At 35.6% G+C, this 19584-nt stretch overlaps 2 protein-coding genes across 2 annotated transcripts; both read right to left on the bottom strand.

The window, feature by feature from the left end:
- Positions 1–1213: 1213 nt before the first annotated feature.
- On the bottom strand, positions 1214–4586 carry LOC112592700 (52 kDa repressor of the inhibitor of the protein kinase-like). Its single transcript, XM_025336854.1, has 4 exons — positions 4451–4586; positions 2479–3498; positions 1586–2427; positions 1214–1525 (listed from the first exon to the last, which is right to left on the bottom strand). Exons 1-4 carry the CDS (start codon positions 4584–4586, stop codon positions 1214–1216), a joined length of 2310 nt encoding a protein of 769 aa, XP_025192639.1.
- A 1285-nt stretch (positions 4587–5871) lies between these two features.
- On the bottom strand, positions 5872–10571 carry LOC112592699 (zinc finger BED domain-containing protein 4-like). Its single transcript, XM_025336853.1, has 8 exons — positions 10543–10571; positions 10261–10483; positions 9021–9349; positions 7485–7778; positions 7318–7418; positions 6684–7244; positions 6268–6494; positions 5872–6171 (listed from the first exon to the last, which is right to left on the bottom strand). Exons 1-8 carry the CDS (start codon positions 10569–10571, stop codon positions 5872–5874), a joined length of 2064 nt encoding a protein of 687 aa, XP_025192638.1.
- Positions 10572–19584: the final 9013 nt, after the last annotated feature.

The following is a 19584-nucleotide window of genomic DNA, read 5'->3' as shown; positions in this document are numbered from 1 at the left end:
AACAACGTTTTTATAACTTTATTCAATGGTTTCTCTATCCTTTTCTTTCCGTTGTAGAACTTCTCTACTAAAGATTTCAAAACCTGACCACGTTTTTCTAGTAGATGGGAAGAAACTGTATTCACATGGCCAGTTTCCGCACTCCAATGATTATACTTTTCAATTTGTCTCTGCTGACTGTGGTTACTACAATGCCATAAAACATATTCGGCCGTTTCATTAAGGTTTCCGCAGAAGCAGTGAGTATTTTCTACTAAGTTGAATTGTTGAAGTTTGGCGTTGAAATCGCCATGTCCCGTAACCATTTGGGAGGTGTAGTGTCCGAACGGAAGAGGAATTTGAAGTCTTTTTGCAATGTTTGGAAAGAATTTCCATGTCCATCTACCTTTGGTTGTGCTGTTCCATAGTAGTTGCCAGTCTTGTATACATATGTCCCTTGATTCATTTTTATCCATGCCACTTAAAACACGTTTTACCATGTCCAGGTGGTGATGCAGAGGTGGTGTTCCCGCCAGCACTTGCATCGCCATTGTGGAGGTGGTTTTATAACATGTCGTGATAGCCAGTAGCATTCTTCTTTGTGTGGTTTGTAATCTGTTTTTGATCATTGTAGAACATGGCGATGGGAACCACACATCCACGCCATATGTTGTTCTTGGAATGAAGACAGTTTTATACAGTATTAATGCTAGTGCCGAGGAGACACCGCATTTAGATTTCCTAATACCTTTTAATCGGGAAAAGAGGTCACTGCTATTATTCAATACGTTGTCTATATGTTGGTCGTAGTTCAGACCGACACCTATCTGAATACCCAGATACCTTGCTGATTGGACAGATTTTATTCTGAAATTTCCGAACTTCATGGTGAAACCAGGCACCAAACCGCCTTTAAGTGGGACAGAGACCGATTTTTCTTTAGAAAAAGTTAGTCCCCTGTCGGTTCCCCAGTTACAGTGGCGGCTCTAGAGTTTGATTCTGGGGGGGGGGGGGGCAAAAACATCACACTTCTTTTTTTTAATATTTAATAATATATTTATTAAAATTACACATATTTAACACATATTACCCACATTAGTCATTATAAAATACACATTTCAATACATTGAAAATATTATACAAAATAAACATAAAAATTACATAAAAATTACATTACAATTTATAAAATAAAGTCTAATTTTCGGTTTTTATTTTTAGAAAATCTGTCAATAACTTAATCTATATCTATAGATATGTCTCGGTGAATGTGCATAAGAGCGAGACCATTGAGTCTGTCCTCAACCATTCGTGTACGTAACCAGGTTTTAAGCCGTCGCAATGTCGAGAAGGACCTTTCAGCCGTCGCTACACTGACTGGCAAAGTTGCTAAAATATGAATCAAAGTATGAATCGCGGGAAACATATCAACATCACACACATCGAGTACTTCTAAAGCTGTTTCTGGAATTTTGCCGTTATTCATTTTCACACGATTCCACTTTGCTAGCCACACATCATACTCGGCTTCTAAACAAATCGCATTATTCTTCAAAATACCACCGTAAATCTCTGACAATTTTATTATTTTTAGTTTGGTTTTATTTGCTTCTTCTGATTTTTTTAATGCTTCAAAATCTATTGTAGCTGGCATCAAAATTCGTAGGTCAAAAGAGTTTAAGACATCTTCCGAAAAGCGGTTTTGTAGATCATTTATAACTGAATCTAAGATTGGTATATAGATAGAAATTCTATAAAATACTTCTGGAATAGAATCTGAATTAAGTTGATTTGCTCTATAAACTGACCTTTTTGCTATTCGTGGTTTTATAATTTCCACATCTAATTTGGATGCCATATTTTGTGCCTTTTTAAAGATTTGTTGAAAAACTGGATCTGCATTTTCTCGTTTTGTTTGTAAAACTGATAAAACATCATTATAAGCATCGATAGCGGTAACAGCGTCTAGTTTAATAGATTGTAGTAATCGACTAAGAGGAAGTGTTGTTCCTAAAACATCGGAAAGGGCAAATGTTGTAACTATAAATTCACTGGAAGTTACTGTATTTAGAAGTGAGTGTGCTTTTGTTGAAGTATCTGGAGAACGAATCCAATGGGTGATTTTTTCTAAGCCTTCACATTTTTCAGGCAAATAAGTACAAAACTGAATTGTTCCGTCATGTTTTTCTTGCCACCGTGTCTCACAGAGCCCCGAAAATGACCGACCAAGAAGAGTACGAAAAACATTAGTTATTTTGGCGGATGAATTTGAGAAAGCTATTATTTCTTTCATTTTATTTATAGTATTCTGGCAAGCCAATATATTATTAGACCTTTTAAGAGAGTTGTTTAACGAATGGTTCATACAGGGACAACGTTTTGCATAACTTGCTACTTTACGTATCTCTTGAACAGCACCATTAATCTCCGATGACATTACTGCACAGTTGTCTGTACCAATCCCAACGCATTTTTTTTCCAACTCAAATGTATATTTTTTACAAAAATCAATAACAATGTGTCCTAGAACTTTTCCAGACAAACGCCGTTCTTTTCCTTCAATATCTTCAGATCTTATGGACTCATAACAATCAACAAATGAAATAAAATCTTCTCGAATTGTCTTATTATGTACATATCTTAGAGAAATACTCATCTGTTCTCTATGTGCGGCATCTGTAGTCTCATCAAAAATAATTGAAAACCACCGAGACTGATGTACTTTTTCAATTAAATTTTGTAATACTTCTTCACCACATGCATTTATTAGTTCATTCTGAGTGTTCTTTCCAATGTATGTTGCATTGGCTGATGCATTTTTAAGATGATTCTCAAGTTTGGTATCTCCAGCGGCCACTCGAAAGCGCAAAAGTTCCCTAAAGTTCCCATCGTTCTTTGCACTGCTAACAGATTCTGATGATTCTATTGTCTTAATATTTTGATCTAAAACATAGCCATCATCTCTGTGTCCTCGTAAAGGAATATTTTGCCGTCCACATAAAATAATTGTCTCAATTATTGGACGAAGACGAGACCGATTTTCTTGTGCCTGAGCTAACCGTTGAGAATTCACTTGGTTGATGACTTCCAATTGAGGGGCATGATATGTTATTAAAAAGTCTTTACCTGCACTAACTGCATCTTTATGATACTTTGAGTTCTCATGAGTTGTAAGGTAGCCATCTTTACCATAAAGCTTTGCAAATGACGTAAGTGGTTTTTTTACTAACTTTCCTAGTTGACTACCACTCTGGTGAGATCCATATTCACCAGAAAAAAGTACACAATACTTACAATAAAGACCACGATGAAGATCTGAGAGGACAAGCCAGTGATGAGCTTTAAGATGATGGAGTCCAACAAAACGTTTAACGTCTCTACCACCTTTTGAATGTAGTGAGAAAGGAAAATTATATGTATTGGATGGAAACCATGGATTTTCTAACAATTGAAATTTAGTGAAATCATTCAATTTAATATTTTTACCAAAATAACGGCCTATATCATAATCAAATGCACTATCTATATTTATAGTTTGGTTTTCAATTATCTCAATTTCAGTAGGATTGGTTGTAGATATCGTTGATAGCTCACCAGCATTAGCGTTAATCTCAGTAGGTTGAATTATATCATTATCAGTACTTTCCTTTGGTTTTTTTTGTAAAAAAAAAATCTATTGGCTTAGATAATTGTCTCTTCCTACTACCACCAAAAGTTACATTTTTTTCTTTATCCTATAAAACATTAAAAACATACATTGGAAGTTGGAAAACATTTTAGTAACTTTATTATAATTTTAGATTATAATAATGTTTTTTTTAATTTTTTTCGTTTTATAAAAAATACTATCCGTAGATATCGTATACAATGATTTATTTTATAAAACATATATGGTTTGTAATCATTGAAAACATTAATCATAAAAACATTTTTTTTATCTAATTAATAATCTAAAAAATTCTAATGTTATAATACAGTAAATACTTATTGAAATCAAATAAAGAGTTTAGAGTAAAGAATTAATCAAATAATTGAATATGCTATAATAATACGTACCATTACAATGCAAATTGCGAGCCGGAGATTAAATTTTATACTATGGTAACTATTATACATATTGGTCGTCTGGTCGCGTAAAATCGCTGTAGTAAAATGAAGCTACAATCATTAAAAGTATATTACTCTGAACTACGAAAAACGTCTGAACACATAGATACATAGAGAATTCTTGGAACTATTCATATCTACACGCCGCTGACGATAAAACACAAACAATAGAAAAAAGGTCAGTTCAGATAGATACTATCGCGGTCGGCCACGGGATGCGGGAAAACCCGAAATAATTTAATAATATCATAAAAGCATATCATATCATATTAAACTCGCCTATTTTTTTTTTTTTTGGGTTTCGGGGGGGGGGGGGGGGGGCATGGCCCCCTGGGCCCCTCCCCTAGAGCCGCCACTGCCCAGTTACCTATTATGATGAGGTCTTTTTCTGTTAATTCGATTATTTCTTTTCTAGTATCTCCAGCCACTAGCAGTGCAATATCGTCCGCATATGCAATGATGTGGATATTGGTTGGGAGAACTGATTGTAGGAGATTGTCCATTGTGATGTTTCACAAGCGGGGACCAAATGTTGAACCTTGTGGGCACCCTCTGGTGAGTGTTATTTCTGTACCAGAGTTGCCCAATCGGTGTATAGCTTTCCTGTTCTCAAGATAGCTATTTGTTATTGATATGAGGGTGTCGCTATATTTTAGGACTTTCATGTCACACACTAGCATTAGCCAATTCACGTTGTCAAAAGCACCGCTTATGTCTAAGAAGGTACCTAAGACGTACTTCCCATTTTGACTGGTCCAATGAAGTAAGTACTTTATGGAAGATGGAGTTGACTTGCCAGGTCTAAAACCATGTTGGTTGTGGCTCATCCTTTGACCTATATCAGTCTCTAATACGTCACAAATATGTTCTTCCACTATCTTACCCAGGACAGGTAACAAGCTGATTGGTCGATAGTTTTTTGCTATTAGAGGGTCTCTGTCTTTATTCTTTAGTATTATAATTATATCAGCTGTCTTCCATATTTTAGGGAATTTTCCTAATTCAAGACACTGGTCAACAAGCCTGTGTAGGTTCAAGTTTATAGAAAGCCTAGCTGCTTTTATTATATTAGCTGTTATACCATCGTAACCTGGAGCCTTGTTCATTTGTCGCATTATGATTGTTTTTAATTCCTCAATTGTTATCTTCACAGGTCTTGTAGAATTAATTTCAATATGTTCTGGTTAACGTCCAGGATCGAAGTAGGAATCAATTCATTTAAAACGTATGAGCTGGTTTCCGCTATGGTATTAGTATAACTTCCATCGTGCTTTCGTAGTGCCGATGGTATAGCTTGTACCTAGGGCTGTTCGATTATTTTTTGGGGGAATCGATTATGATCTTGCACAATATGAAAAAGTCGATTAATTGAAAATGACATCAACTTAACATCTGAATCGCGATTAACCGATTAATCAAAAATAGATTAATCGATTAATTGAATTAACGATTAACCGATTAATCAAAACTAGATTTAAAATTGTATAATCATTAAATCATGGTTCAATAATAATTATCTAGAGCTGAACTTAAATAAAACTAACTATATAATCTTTATTGTTCAAAATATTTTTTATGATTAAAATGTAATCTAAGCATCCATAAAGATTCTTCAGGTTATGTGTAATTAATACTTCCACAAATTGTTCTTGTACCAATATTAAAAAAGTACAATGTTTTCAAGGACATAAGATTTATTCTAGACAGACATGAATACAAGATTACAAGAAACTTCTTTTTTAACTTCTTTGTATTATACTTTTATAAGATGTAATATGTATACAATTTTTAAGGAAACGGTTTGAGTACGAACTTCTTGTTCATAGATAAAAATATAAGTTGTGAGCAGTGTTCATCACTTAATGATGCTCTATGATCCGTAACAATATTTCCAGCTCTACTGAAGACTCGTTCACTGGGAACACTTGTAGCTTGTATACACATGTATTTTCTAGCCATAATTTGAAGCTTTGGAAACATACTTCCATTTGAAAACCACCATGTTGAAGAGCTTTGATTGCATGGTATTTTCGGAACTTGAAAATAAGCGTCAATCTCTTTATCAATTCCATCAGATAATGAAATTTCCTACAACATGATATAAATTGTATTATTATTAACACATTACCTACTGCAATACTTTGATTTTAAAATTATAAAAATTAAATTACAAAAAATACATACTCTATCAGTTGATTGTGTTTGATTAAATGTATCAAATATTGCGGTCAATCCTATATTTTGTTTTTTTGTTCGTGGTTCGGAATCAATAATTAATGTATCATTTGAAGTTTTTATCCAATATTCCCAAGCTTCAATACATTCTTTTTTAATAAGAGTTTTTATTGCTAAGGTTTCTGCATCATGAGTTTCCAAAGAAATCACGTCAAACTTAAATCTAGGATCAAGCACTGTACAAATTTTTAAAATATCACTATTATTGTAACGAACATGAAGCAAATCAATTATTGTTTGAAGAACTGTTTTTTTCAATGTTTGATCAATATTAATTTCATTATCATTAGTTGCAGTTTCTGTTAGTTTATTTTCTACAATTTTTATGACTGGTATAATTGCTGATGCTGTTACAAATGTTTCACCTGCAAGATTGTCTGAAATTTGTCGAATAGGCTGTAAAACATGTATTAATGTTTTTAAGACAATCATTTCTTCTTCATTATACATTTTGTCTTTGTGAATGCCATTTTTATAACTTCTTAGAAATGATGCTAATGCTAATTCTTGAGATATGGCTATTTCTATTAGGTCTAACAATGACCACCACCTTGTTTTTGAATATGTTGGAAATTTCACAGTTGGTAACCCATAGCGTCGTTGCTCAATGGACAATTCTCTAATGGCCGTCCAACTATAACCAAAAATGTTCTGAATTGCCTTAATTTTATTAACAGCAGTTTTAACCTGATCTAAGTTGAAAACTCTTTTTATAGCTATATTGTAGCTATGTCCAAAACAAGAAACATGTGAAATTGATAAATTATTTACTGCTTTTAATACATTTGCCCCATTATCAGTTGTTATCGCTCCAATACCAACATTTATTTCTCGATCATACTCTAGTAAGATTAGCTGTATAGCATCTGCCAAATTTTCTCCTGTATGATTGTCTGACATTTCTTGACACCCAAGGCATATTGTTTCTATAAAATTTATTTATTATTATTATAATTATTTATATGTTATTTTATATTACATTGAATTATAATTTTTTACCTAAATTCATACTTTTATCCATAAAATGTCCAGTTAAAGCTATAAATGGTTTTTGTGCTACAGATGTCCAGCAATCAGTTGTCAAAGATAAAAATATTGTACTAGATAAAATGTTTTCCATTTTCATTTTAGTTTCTTTGAATAGATCTGGAATTTTTTTATTAGACAATGTGGTTCGGCTAGGCAGTCGATAACTAGGATTTAAAGCGTTAACAAATAGTTTAAATCCTTCTTTGTCTACCAAATTATAAGGCATCATATCAACAGAAATGAAATATGCCAGAACTTTATCCAATTTCAGTTTTGAATTTGGAGTTAAAGTGAAGGACTTCATAGATGATTGTTTATGTTCAAGTTCAAATTTAGACTTCTTGGTTACATTATTTTGACAATTACTATTATATGAAACTTCTGAGGAGGACGAATCAGTTAATTGTAATGTATCTTGTGATGATGTTAATCTAAAAATAATAATGCAAATTGTTCAAACTTAATTGTCTTAATTACTTTGAAAACTTATTATTCTAAAATTATTATACATATATGATTTATACTTATTGTAATAATATTATAATAAAATATGATACAATATACATATTGCATATATTACCAGATTACCTATATGGCTATATTATGATTTTATTGCTTTCTAGAAAAGTTTGTAATTTTAGGTAAATTCACATACTGTTTTTAATAGTACTACTAGTAATCAGTACTAGTATTACTGTATAAGTGTTAACTATTACTACTAAATATATTTAATAGGTGTATTATTATTTTAATGTAATATTTAACTATGAAATAAAAAAATCATTAAAATAATATAGGTGTATGTATATATATATGTAGGTTACAAGTAACTGTAATGTATTATGTTAAATTTGAATCCAATTATATAAATGATATGATAATTAATATCATTACCTATATAAGATAAACGATTCTGAGCTAAAACGGTCAGTCAGCGTCAGCCTACTTATGATATTACTAAGTATAGTTTTTAGATATTATTCTGAATAAAATAGTTTGTATATTATATATAACCAGATATAACCTATTTACACGGAACTTTGAAATTTTCTATGTTTAGCTATAAAAGTTAAACGTTTTATAATCCCTAAAATAATATTGTACATTGCTACAGCAGTAGGTACCTATGTAAATAATAATTATATATGTAGTTTTACTTTTACACTAGGCACCTTAAGGGATAATTGATATAGTTACAATATTTTGTTTAAAAAGTTCAAAAATATATATATATAATATATTAAAATCTGAACTGACAAAGTGGCTTAATTGAAAGAATTCTTTGATCCATATTTTTTTTTCCAAATCATTAATTTATCCATAAAATTTATTTATTGTTCTAACTTCTAACTTCTAGTTATTAACAGATTGTAAATTGTTTTGTAAAACTAAAAAAAAAATATTAAAATCTGAGTACCCACCTAATTATTTATAATAAGATACAAATTATAATAATAATAGTATGTACTATTACTATATAATACAGAAATAAATATCTACCAACGATATATGCCACCTACCTACCAAAACTATAAATTTATAAAACGATCAAGTGTCATGTAAAAAATGTTGACAATTTGTAATCATTATTCATTTATTCATTAATATGTAATTAAAATATTATGTAAATTAAATTTAGAAATTGTAAAATTCTATAATAAATTATTACTTACTCAAGTGTATCGTTTTCCTGTGATTCTGTCATAGTATTGCTTTGATCTTTTTTCTTTAAATTTCTTAGTTCGTGGTATTCAGCTTTGTGAGTACTACTTAAATGATTCCATAAATTTGTCGTATTTCCTGAATTCGAATAGCCTTTGAAACATATTTCACAAGTTGCCCGAGTTCCACACTCGGACTTAGTGAAAGCATTCCACACAGCTGAACACATCTTAATGTATAATCTTATTCTTATAATCTTGTATTCTTGTCGCAATTGAACATTTGAACCGCTTAAGCAAAGCCGCAAAGGTCGAACTCGTCGAAGGCCAAATGCTGGTCGCTGAACAGTGAAATGAGATTTGAAAATACTAAAGACTAAACGAGAGTAAACTAAAGAGTGAACGGTCGCGCGAAAGGAGAGTGGCGAGTGGCCGTGGTGTAAATGTGTAATAGTAATACTAATACACTTATACACTAATACTAAGTAATAACTAAGTAATAAACCCAGATCCAGTACAAATAACAGATAAAATATAAATAAAATGTTTTTTTGATTGCTAAAGGCTAAATATAGCACCATTTTAATTTTATATAACGTCATCTATTTGAAATCATTCATAAATCATAATAGAAGATAAGAAAATAACCAATATCAGGAACGGCAGGAAATGGCTATAAAAATAGTTTATTAATTTATTGTTGTATATTTCAAATAAACAATTAATCGAAATGAAGATTAATCGATATTCGATTAATAACCGATTAATCAATATTACGATTAATCGTTTTTTTTTTAATGCGTAAAATAATCGATTAAATCGATTAATCGGAGGAAATTTTGATTAATCAAAATAATCGAACAGCCCTATTCTTGGATATATCGGGGGCGAATGACTGCCTCTGGGGGGCGCAATTGATAAAAGATCTTGAAAAGGTAAAATACGGCTCTGGGTTGATCGCCCTGACAAAGAGCTACCTCGACGGCCGAAAGGCCCACTTGGCGATTGGAGACATGACACTCTCGACGACCCTAACAAAGGGTTCACCGCGGGGCTCGGAGTTCGGGCCCGACCTCTGGAGGTATGCGGTCAACCCGCACTTGTCCGGCGATCTTCCCCCCAGGACAGAGATAGTCGCATACGCGGACGATCTCACGCTACTCATCTCCGGGAAACACCGTTCGGAGCTCACGGAACGCGCGAACGCGCTGCTAGAAATAGCGTCGAGATGGGCCACTGACAGGAAACTCACCTTCTCGGCGGCCAAGTCGCAGACCTTGTGGATCAAGGGCCAACTAAGTAAGCCCCTTGACCTGTGACTTGGTGGGACTAAGGTAAAAATGACCCCGGAGGCGAAATACCTCGGGGTCACTTTTGATCCGCAAAGGAAGTTTAGCTCCCAACTGGCGGAAAAGGCCGCGTACTCGGTAGCGTTAATCAGTTGACTAATATCCGTGGCTAAGGCGAGCTGCGGCCTTAAAGAGAGCACGACAAGGATTCTGTACAAATTGGTGTTTTCCCGCGTATGGGTTACGAGGTCTCGGTCTGGGCTGAGCGCTGCATGGCCCAATACCGGCACAGGACACAGGCCAACACCACCCAAAGACGCCCGTTACTGGCAATGACGGCACATATAAGGCCACGTCGACGATGGCGCTCCAGGTCATAGCCGGAGTATCTCCCCTCGACTTGGAACTAGTTCGGCTGACTAAGATCGAACGGGATAAGAGCGCCGTAAGGAGAGGAAACAATTCGGGGCCAGACGTTGCTGGAAAGGCGAAACAGTATTACGACAATACCATACGCCTCAGGCAGGAGAGATGGGTCGCCAGTGACAAAGGCAGGCGGATGGCGATTTGGTTCCCGGACGTCCGGCGCAGACTAGAGAGGCCGTGGTTCGTTCCGGATCACTACATCTCGCAGTTCGTGTCCGGACATGGGAATTTCAATTCGTCGCTATGTCGTTTCAACCTTCGAGGCGAGGCACGTTGCCGATGCGGTCTTCCAGAGGAAACCGCGGAGCATGTGCTATACGATTGCCCAGCATATAGCCAGGAAAGAAACAAGCTCGCAGTCGCAGAGCAAGCGGAAGGTGTGGACTGGCCGTGCGACTGCGATACCATGACCTCCACGGAGGCCATGTTTCTTGCGTTCAAAAACTTCTCCCGGGAAGTCCTAGAACGTAAAGATGTAGGACGATCCCGCGGGCACGACCCGGACTCCTAATTTTAAAACCATAGCCGACGGGCTAGAGGGCGTACGTGCAGGGCACGGCGCACTGCCAGAGACATGTGGACAGTCTCCCCTATCCACGCGGGTACAAATCGTCCGAGTGGGCCTAGCCGGAACGACCGTCGCTATCACCGTTGGCAGCGGGGCGAAAGCCTGCGAAGTACCGGATAGTGGCAGGCGAAGCGGGACCTGATAGCCGGATCAAGGGCCTTAAGACGGCGCCCCCACAGGATCGTCGAACGCTCTCCGTACTAAGACCCGCCTAGCCGGGAGCGAGGACGGGATACCTCACCGGACGGACTGAATGCCCGCTTTCCACGGAGGCGGGACGGACGGAACATCTCGTGGGGCGAATTGGGTGCCCTCACTCTCTATGAATAAATTCTTGCCTAGACCGAGAGCTCGAACTAGAGGGGCCAGACCACCACCCGTCGGGCGAAGCACGTGCACGTATTCAGCCGGCTCGGGGCTTGATATGAGATAGGCACCGGCAGAAACGGCAATCTGTCGATAAAGAGCAAAACCGTACGCACGAAAAGGGGGTCGTTGCGGTATACACAGCGGTGCCACGACCGACCTGCTTGCGGACAAGGCAGTTGCGAGGGTCTGAACGCCGGGTTCGAACCTTGTACCACGGGACTCGGAGAAAGCCCTGTCGAGTCGGCTTGCTAATAGCGCCTCGACGCTCCGGGGGTGCCGGACCCGAGGCGCACGACCGCGTGGACTCACCGAGGACACGCGCTCGCCCGCACCGGGAAAGGCACACTTGAGGAAGGACTCGTGGTGGTTATGGGAGTACCGCCTTAGTAGAAGGGGTTTGACTCAGGCGATAATCCGTCGGGCTCTGGCAGCGACGGTCACTCATTATGGCGCCCGAGGTGAGGCGGCGCCCCGGGCGGGACCCCCGGAGTCATCCGGGGTTACTGCCCGGAAGAGATAACCTCACGGTTATAAAAGGGGGCTGAGTGTTTCCGGGACAACCCGGAAGAACTGGTCGACTCCGCAACACACGGAAAGATGTCCTATCCATTGCAAAACGACCCGCCAAGTCATGGAATCTTACCACTATGCTATTTCGCATTGACTCAGGTACTACCCACAATAATCTTGTTTCGTTGTGGTCCATTGTCACCTTCCTATATAACATTCCATGGTGAAGTTGGTATTCTTTTACTCGTTCAGCTTCGATTGTTGTACAATCAGATTCTTCTTGACTAAGGATACCCATGATTGCTTTAAGTTTCACATTTGTCTGATGCCTTGCTATCACCTGATCCTCTTCGGTCATAGCAATAAGCACTTCCATGTATTCATCTAACAGTTCCGTTTCAGTGTCTTGCGACATGCTTGTCGTCGCACGACTTAGGGCATCAATGTGATCCATATTACTGCCTGGGCGATGTTTTATGTCAAACTTATACTCACCTAGAAGCGTTGCCCAACGCGTTACTTGGGGGTTCAGAGTCTTTTGGGTATTTAGATGTACAATTGCCTGACAATCTGTTACAACTAAAAACTTAATCCCAATTAAATATGACCCAGTCTACACATACTCCAGACCACTGCCATTAACTCCTGTTTGCTTGAGTGGTAATGTCGTTCAGCTGAGGTAGTTTTTTTTGATACAACATACACCAAGTGTAACCTCTTGTCTTCACCTCGTTGAAGTAACATGCCACTCAGACCCACACTACTAGCGTCAGAGTGTAATTTAGTATCCGCATTAGGGTTGAAGACTTGGAGCACTGGTTTACTGGTCAGCTTGTCCTTCAGATTGTTGTACGCTTCCTCCTGAGACTCTGTCCACTCAAATTGCACGTTATCCCGAAGTAGGTCATTGATTGGTCGGGCTACCTCCGCATAACGTTGAATGAACCTCCTGAAGAACCCACATAGTCTAAGGAAACGTCTCACCTCATGTTTGTTTTTAGGTTTTGGATATTGTTGTATGGCTATGGCCTTTTGATCACCGGGTCTCACTCCATCTGTTGACAACATAAATCCTAGATACGCCACCTCAGTGTATCCGAAATTACATTTACTCAACTTAAGAGTTAATTTCGCCTCCCTAAATGCGTCGAATACTTGACCCAGCCGATTGATCATGTCCTGGAATGATGTTGATGATACCAAAATATCGTCCAAGTACCACATAGGGACTTTATTTTTCAGTGGTTGTAATATTCGTTGCATCAACCTCGAAAATTCATAAGGTGCGTTGATGAGACCAAAAACCATTCGCTCGAATTGTCCAGACTCACTAGGTGTGATAAACGCAGTTTTCTCTTTAGCTGTTTCAGTCAAAGGTACCTGTAGGTAACCGGAAGCAAGGTCAAGTGTTGTAAACAACGTTGCTCCGTGTAATGTTTCCAGGTGCTCATCTAGGTTAAGAGTAGGGAAGACTTTTCTCACCGCTTGAACATTCAATTTTCTATAGTCAACCACAAGTCTTGCGTCACCATCTTTTTTTTTTACTAACAGCACAGGTGATGCATATGATGATTTTGTTTCAGTGACAATGCCCGCCTCCTTCCACTCCTGTACTATACGACTGATGATTTCTCGTTCGGATGCGCTGGCTCGATATGGTTCGCTCAATACCGGTTTTCCATCATCCACAATATCCATAGCAAGGACATCAGTACACCCTAGCTCATTTAGATTAAATGCGAAACACTCGCGGTATTGATTTAATAATTGCACTAATCTGTCTACTTCCTCCTTGGAAAACGTCGAACCGTACTTCACCATCTCTGCAGTTATGGGTGTCTTTACATCTTGGTTGTTTTCAATAGACTTCTGACCTCCTCGGATAATTCCTACTGATTGATCTCTGTTCAGTCTTATCTCAGTGTCTTCGTCGTTGATGAGCATTACCTCTACATCATGGTCACCTGCATTTACCTTTATTTTCGTTTTCGCAAACTACTCGCACTATTTGTTTACTAATAGACTTATATAGTCCTCCTAATATGGCATCATTATACCATAGGCAAACCGTAATTGATCTGTTGTTTTGATAAATGTGACATTTTCGCAGTCTGTAAAGGAACGTCCAATTATCATGTCATATTGTTGGACTTGGTCGTCAACTACCACCAATGTGATGAGCTCACTCACTTCATCAGCATGTATGGTCGCCTGTGTTTCGCCACAACTTGCTATTGAGCATTTCCGTAGACATACATGTTTACTGTTTTAGGTCGCACCTCCAGGCCATAGTATTTTGCAATACTCTCCGTTATAATAGTAAAAGCACTACCGGTATCGACTAGACCTCGCATAGTTTTCTTGTTGTCGTTGATACGCACTTCTTTCATGTAATACATAAATTTATTTTTATTTTGACAACTCACTAAACTCACATCCGGCGTATTGGTTACTTGACAATATTTAGCTGTATGTCCCTCCACTTACACTTAGTGCACTTAAGTGGTCGTCGTGGTTGCGTACAATCCCTTGCAACATGTCTGGTCAGTTGGCAATTGTAACACAGAGGTCCATCATAAGTTTTACGGAACTCTTTCTTAATTGGAATGCTCGTAATTGCATCCTGTGTATCCATACTGACCTTTGGTACACTAGTACTTTTCGCGACAAGTACTTGTTTACCCAGTGTCGACGTGTCACGGAAACGTTCACCACGAATCAAACTCACACTATTGAATTCACGAATATCAGCCTTCAACTCTTCTTCGAGTACATGTACATTACTCATTAATGCACTTGACAAATCTCGTGAATGTAACCCGACGCAAATCATTTTCTTGGTTTCGCTCATGGATAGTTTCAGCCGGCGACACATTCGCACTTTATCGTGGAAATAAGCGAAGACTGTTTCATTCTTTTGTTGAACACGCTCGTACATCCTTTTCGATGTTTCTGTTACTCCTTCAGGTGCCATAAACATAGCTTCAAACGACTTAGAAAATTTTTCGAAAATGTTAAGTTCACCCATGTGACTGAGATACTAGTTCCTCGCTGCTCCTTCTAAGTCAGAACGTCCCGCTTCCAAAGTGCTCTCATCAGGCCAACCATTTAACTGTTCGGCGGTTTTCAACGCATTCAACTACTCCGCAGCCGCATCAGTATCACCTGTTTCGCCATTAAACATTGGTATAGTCTTCGTCAGATTCGGCAGCATCATCGGTGTTGTCGTTCTCTGGTTGTTCATTAACTTGGTTATTATTTGCTCCATTTGCAGCTCACGCAGTCGGTTCTGTTCGAGCACAGCGCGTACCAATTCAGCCATATCATCCTGGACAGGCGAACTGTCGTATGGATTTATACTAGTTTCATTCCCCATATCACTTGTTTGTTTACCTTCGTTATGATAAGGTGATAAGAGATAATTAGACCGCAGTTACCAAGGTACACAACTATCAATATGATAAACGTTTATCTCCCACTGAAATTTGAGGTTATGTTCAAACTCAAAAAAAATGCCGTAAAAACTCGATACCCGAGTACCCGAGTACTACCCGGGTACCCGGGTACCCTGGTTTTACGTGTAATACCCGATTTACAATATTTCGGGTATCCGTTATTGATTGGGTACCCGTTATGGTTTGTAAACTCATTACCAGGGTTGGGATTATATAGCACTTAAATTACATAAATATGCGCTATAATATGACCTTAACTATCGCTAAATATGTGTTAAAAATATGCAATAAAATCAACAAAATATGAAGAAAAAAAGGAAATTTATTAATTAATCACTAAAAAAAATCCCAGAAAAATTAGCAGATAACAAAAATATTATACTATAATATTAACATCTTATTAATAACTCAATATTAGATAATTTATATTTTATAACAATGTAATAATTAACAATAAATTGATTGTGGCCTAGACCCATAAACTAATGATTAAATAAATATAAATAATAATAACAATAAAATAATAAATCAACGATTGAAGGCATTTTGATTCCTTTTTAAGAACATCAGTAAATTAACGTTTTCTGGCAAAAGACAACTTTTTTTAGATGTTACAATGTTTCCTGTTGTGGGAAAACAACGTTCCGATGTAACTGATGTTGCCGGTGCACATAAATATTTTTTAGCTAACGATGCCAGATTTGGATATTTCAACTTATTATTTTTCCACCATATAAGGGGATTGGATACATTATGATTTAATTGAGGTTCACGTAAGTACATATCGAATTCACTTTCGTTTTCCCCATATGATTGCACTAATCTCCTCACTTACGACTTCATTAGATTCAGCTGGTCTCGTTTTCTGCAATAAATTTTGTACACGTTTTCTTACATTTTCTTTTACTTCATCAGTTTCTGTCTCTAAATATTTGTATCTTGGATCTAGAAAACAAGATATTTGATTTATAACTACTTCATCATATTCCTGCCTCTTCATTTTAAATCTCTTTTGTAAATTTTGATTTATATCTACCTTGAAGTTTCTTACATTTTCATTGTCTTCAGATTTTATTAGCATGTGTTTATTGATTAACCCATAAATAATTGATCGGAGTATAGAAATTGTAACATTTTCCTCGCATAATACCACTGTTGCAACTTGCAAAGGCTTTAAGAGCTTAATCATTGATTCCATTTCTGTCCATTCCCCTTCGTTTTTTCAAGTTTCAAAGCTTACGCAGCAGAAGTTACCTCTCTGTCTGCTAAAACTGCGATGATAGCACCTCGATTTACTAGAAGCCTTTCACATATCAAATAAGACGAATTCCATCTAGTGGCGCAGCTTTGAATTAGATTGAGTTCTTTCAATCCAAGCTGCTGTTGTGTCTTTCGTAAAACAGAAGCTGCAACATTGGAATGATGAAAATGACTAACCATAGTACTAGCTTTCTGCAATATGAGTGAATATAACTTCATCGATTTTAAAGCAGTTTTCACACAAATTTGTATTGTATGTGCAGCACAACAAATACTATTCTCCACGTTTTCAACTAAAAGAACTGAGGATACAACATTCGCAGCATTAGCATGCACAACTGCATGAACTTTTCCATCTAATTCCCACTCTGCAATTACCATTTCTAACATAAATGCCAAGTTCTCAGACGAGTGCCTTTCCTCTATATACTCCGCATATAAAGTATAATTTTTCAATTCCCAGTTATCATTAATATAATGGATTGTTACTGATATAAATGATTCTTGGGCTCTTGACGACCAACCATCCGTTGTCAAAGCTACAAATGACACTGAGCTCAGAGAATTCATTATTTTTGCACGCAATTCACCGTACAACAATTACAATCGCGATGATATTGTTGAAGCTACGGGAATTTGATACCCAGGTTCCACAAATGACATAAAGTGTTTAAATCCATCACTTTGAACAAATAAATTGGGAGTCCATTCGTAGAAATCATATATGCAAGTGCTTGGAAGATTTGTTCTTGTCTATCAGCACTATAGTTATCGTTATTTATTCGTCTTTTCTTCCTAGTAGGTTGTGCACTATCAGAAATTTCTGCGTTTACTGAAGAACTACTTGATAATGAAGCAGTATAACTTGATGTTTTTGAACTAAATAAAAAATTATATTTCATACAATTAATTTAGCAGTGATTATAGATTCTAAGTAAAGTCAATAATACACTGATTTAAAATGTTTGGTTTTTATATTCATTATTATTTTTTATTTGTGTATATGTATATTGTATATCACAGTATTTAAAAAAAAACTACTAAGATATTTGATAAATAATTAATCACTGGTCATCTCTGTCAAATTTTATCCGAATAAAAAATTATTCGGATAATTTTTAAACGTTATTATTCGAGTAATTTTTGTTCATTTTTTTTTTTTAACCTTGACATAAGTATAAGATTATTAATTAATAATAATAATTTTGTTTGGGTAACCATAGGGTTAGCAATTAAAAAGAGACAAATAGTTGACATTGTATTTTAAATTACATGATGATGATTGTAAATATTATTTTATTCTGAAAAATGTACAAATATTATACATAAAACAAATATAAATTTATAGAGTAAAGTAAAGAATTTGATATATTGTTTTGAATAATAATTTAGTAATATTATAATATGAATATTATTTTGTAATAATTACAACAATTATAAATAGTAGTAAATAGTAATAACAAAAATGTAAATAAATAATTTTAGCAAAAATGATGATAAATAAATATAACAAATTTTAAATTTCAATAAATAAGTCTTATAATAGTAAGTAACTAATTATAATTATAATTCAATTATTAACAAATGATATTATACTTAATAGTAATAAAGTTTTGAAATTATCAAAATAATTTTTATTCGAATAATATTATCAAGCTTATAAAATATTAATATACTTTATTTCAAGTATCTATAGTTGAATTTTTAAAAAAATTAACATCATACGTTCATAGTATTAGCCTTGAGTAGAAAGTAGAAAATTTCACACTCTCAAAAATAATTGCATTAATTAATCATACATAATTATTGTAAACTAATATCATAGAATAATTCTGTGATAATATTATAAAATAGTTATAATACCTTTCATTCTCATCCATTTCAATAGCTGTAGACCCTGTTACTGTATCATATTTATGAACATACTTTAAATGTTTATTTATTGCCGATGGTGATCCATTATATGATATTATGGCATTACAAATATTGCAAGTAACATCTTTTTCATTATTACATATTTTGCAAAACTGCCAAACCCAACTTTTTCTTTTCCACATCTTTTATTTTGAAAAATGCAGTACTTTTAAATATAATACGTATAGTACGAGGTTAGTACGGTCACTCACGCTGCAGAACTTAAAAATTGACAGTTCAGATATAGTATTATTAATAATATCATATTGTCGCACATGCTGCATTTTATCTATTTAATTGTATGATTGTGATAACTTATTATCTGGGTATAGCTATACACATAAAAGGTAACGAATAAGGCCACTATATCCGTTATCTGCAATATAGGTTTTATAATAGCTTTTAACATAGTATTTAACATTATATTTGAAAAAAATAATTATTAAAATATAATATCCCTAGGTATGATGACTAGTGAACCGACTATTTGAAACAGCTGAGAGCCAAGAATTACTATAGCGCATAAGTATAATAATATATGCATATAATGAATATTATGTTAACATTTAAAAATATCTACATTTTACTTAGAGATGTAATATGTATATCGTGTTTTACGCCATCGTGTGCACCGGTTCTAAAACAGTCAAACTTTAGAATAGTATACATATAATATTTTTTCAGCATTGCTGATAGTTTCAGGACAACATGCAAATAATATGAATTCAATTTACCAGCTACCACATAAATTATAAATAATAATAATGATATTAATATAATATATC

Source organism: Melanaphis sacchari, unplaced genomic scaffold (assembly GCF_002803265.2).
Source record: "Melanaphis sacchari strain LSU unplaced genomic scaffold, SCAv2.0 Contig186_pilon_pilon, whole genome shotgun sequence".
Lineage (NCBI taxonomy): Eukaryota > Metazoa > Arthropoda > Insecta > Hemiptera > Aphididae > Melanaphis > Melanaphis sacchari.
This window is presented reverse-complemented; position numbering and strand designations above follow the sequence as displayed.

Excerpts from the sequence above, each read along its gene's own strand:
- LOC112592700 (XM_025336854.1), bottom strand. The coding sequence starts at position 4,586 with ATGGACAATCTCCTACAATCAGTTCTCCCAACCAATATCCACATCATT. Across the intron at positions 3,499-4,450 it reads AAAAGACCTCATCATAATAG|ATAGTGCATTTGATTATGAT; the intron begins GTAACTGGGCAG and ends CTATAAATATAG. Across the intron at positions 2,428-2,478 it reads ACACATTGTTATTGATTTTT|ACAACTGTGCAGTAATGTCA; the intron begins GTAAAAAATATA and ends GGATTGGTACAG.
- LOC112592699 (XM_025336853.1), bottom strand. The coding sequence starts at position 10,571 with ATGCAGCGCTCAGCCCAGACCGAGACCTC. Across the intron at positions 7,779-9,020 it reads CAGGAAAACGATACACTTGA|ATTAACATCATCACAAGATA; the intron begins GTAAGTAATAAT and ends TATTATTTTTAG. Across the intron at positions 6,495-6,683 it reads AATTTCAGACAATCTTGCAG|TGCTTGATCCTAGATTTAAG; the intron begins GTGAAACATTTG and ends AAATTTGTACAG.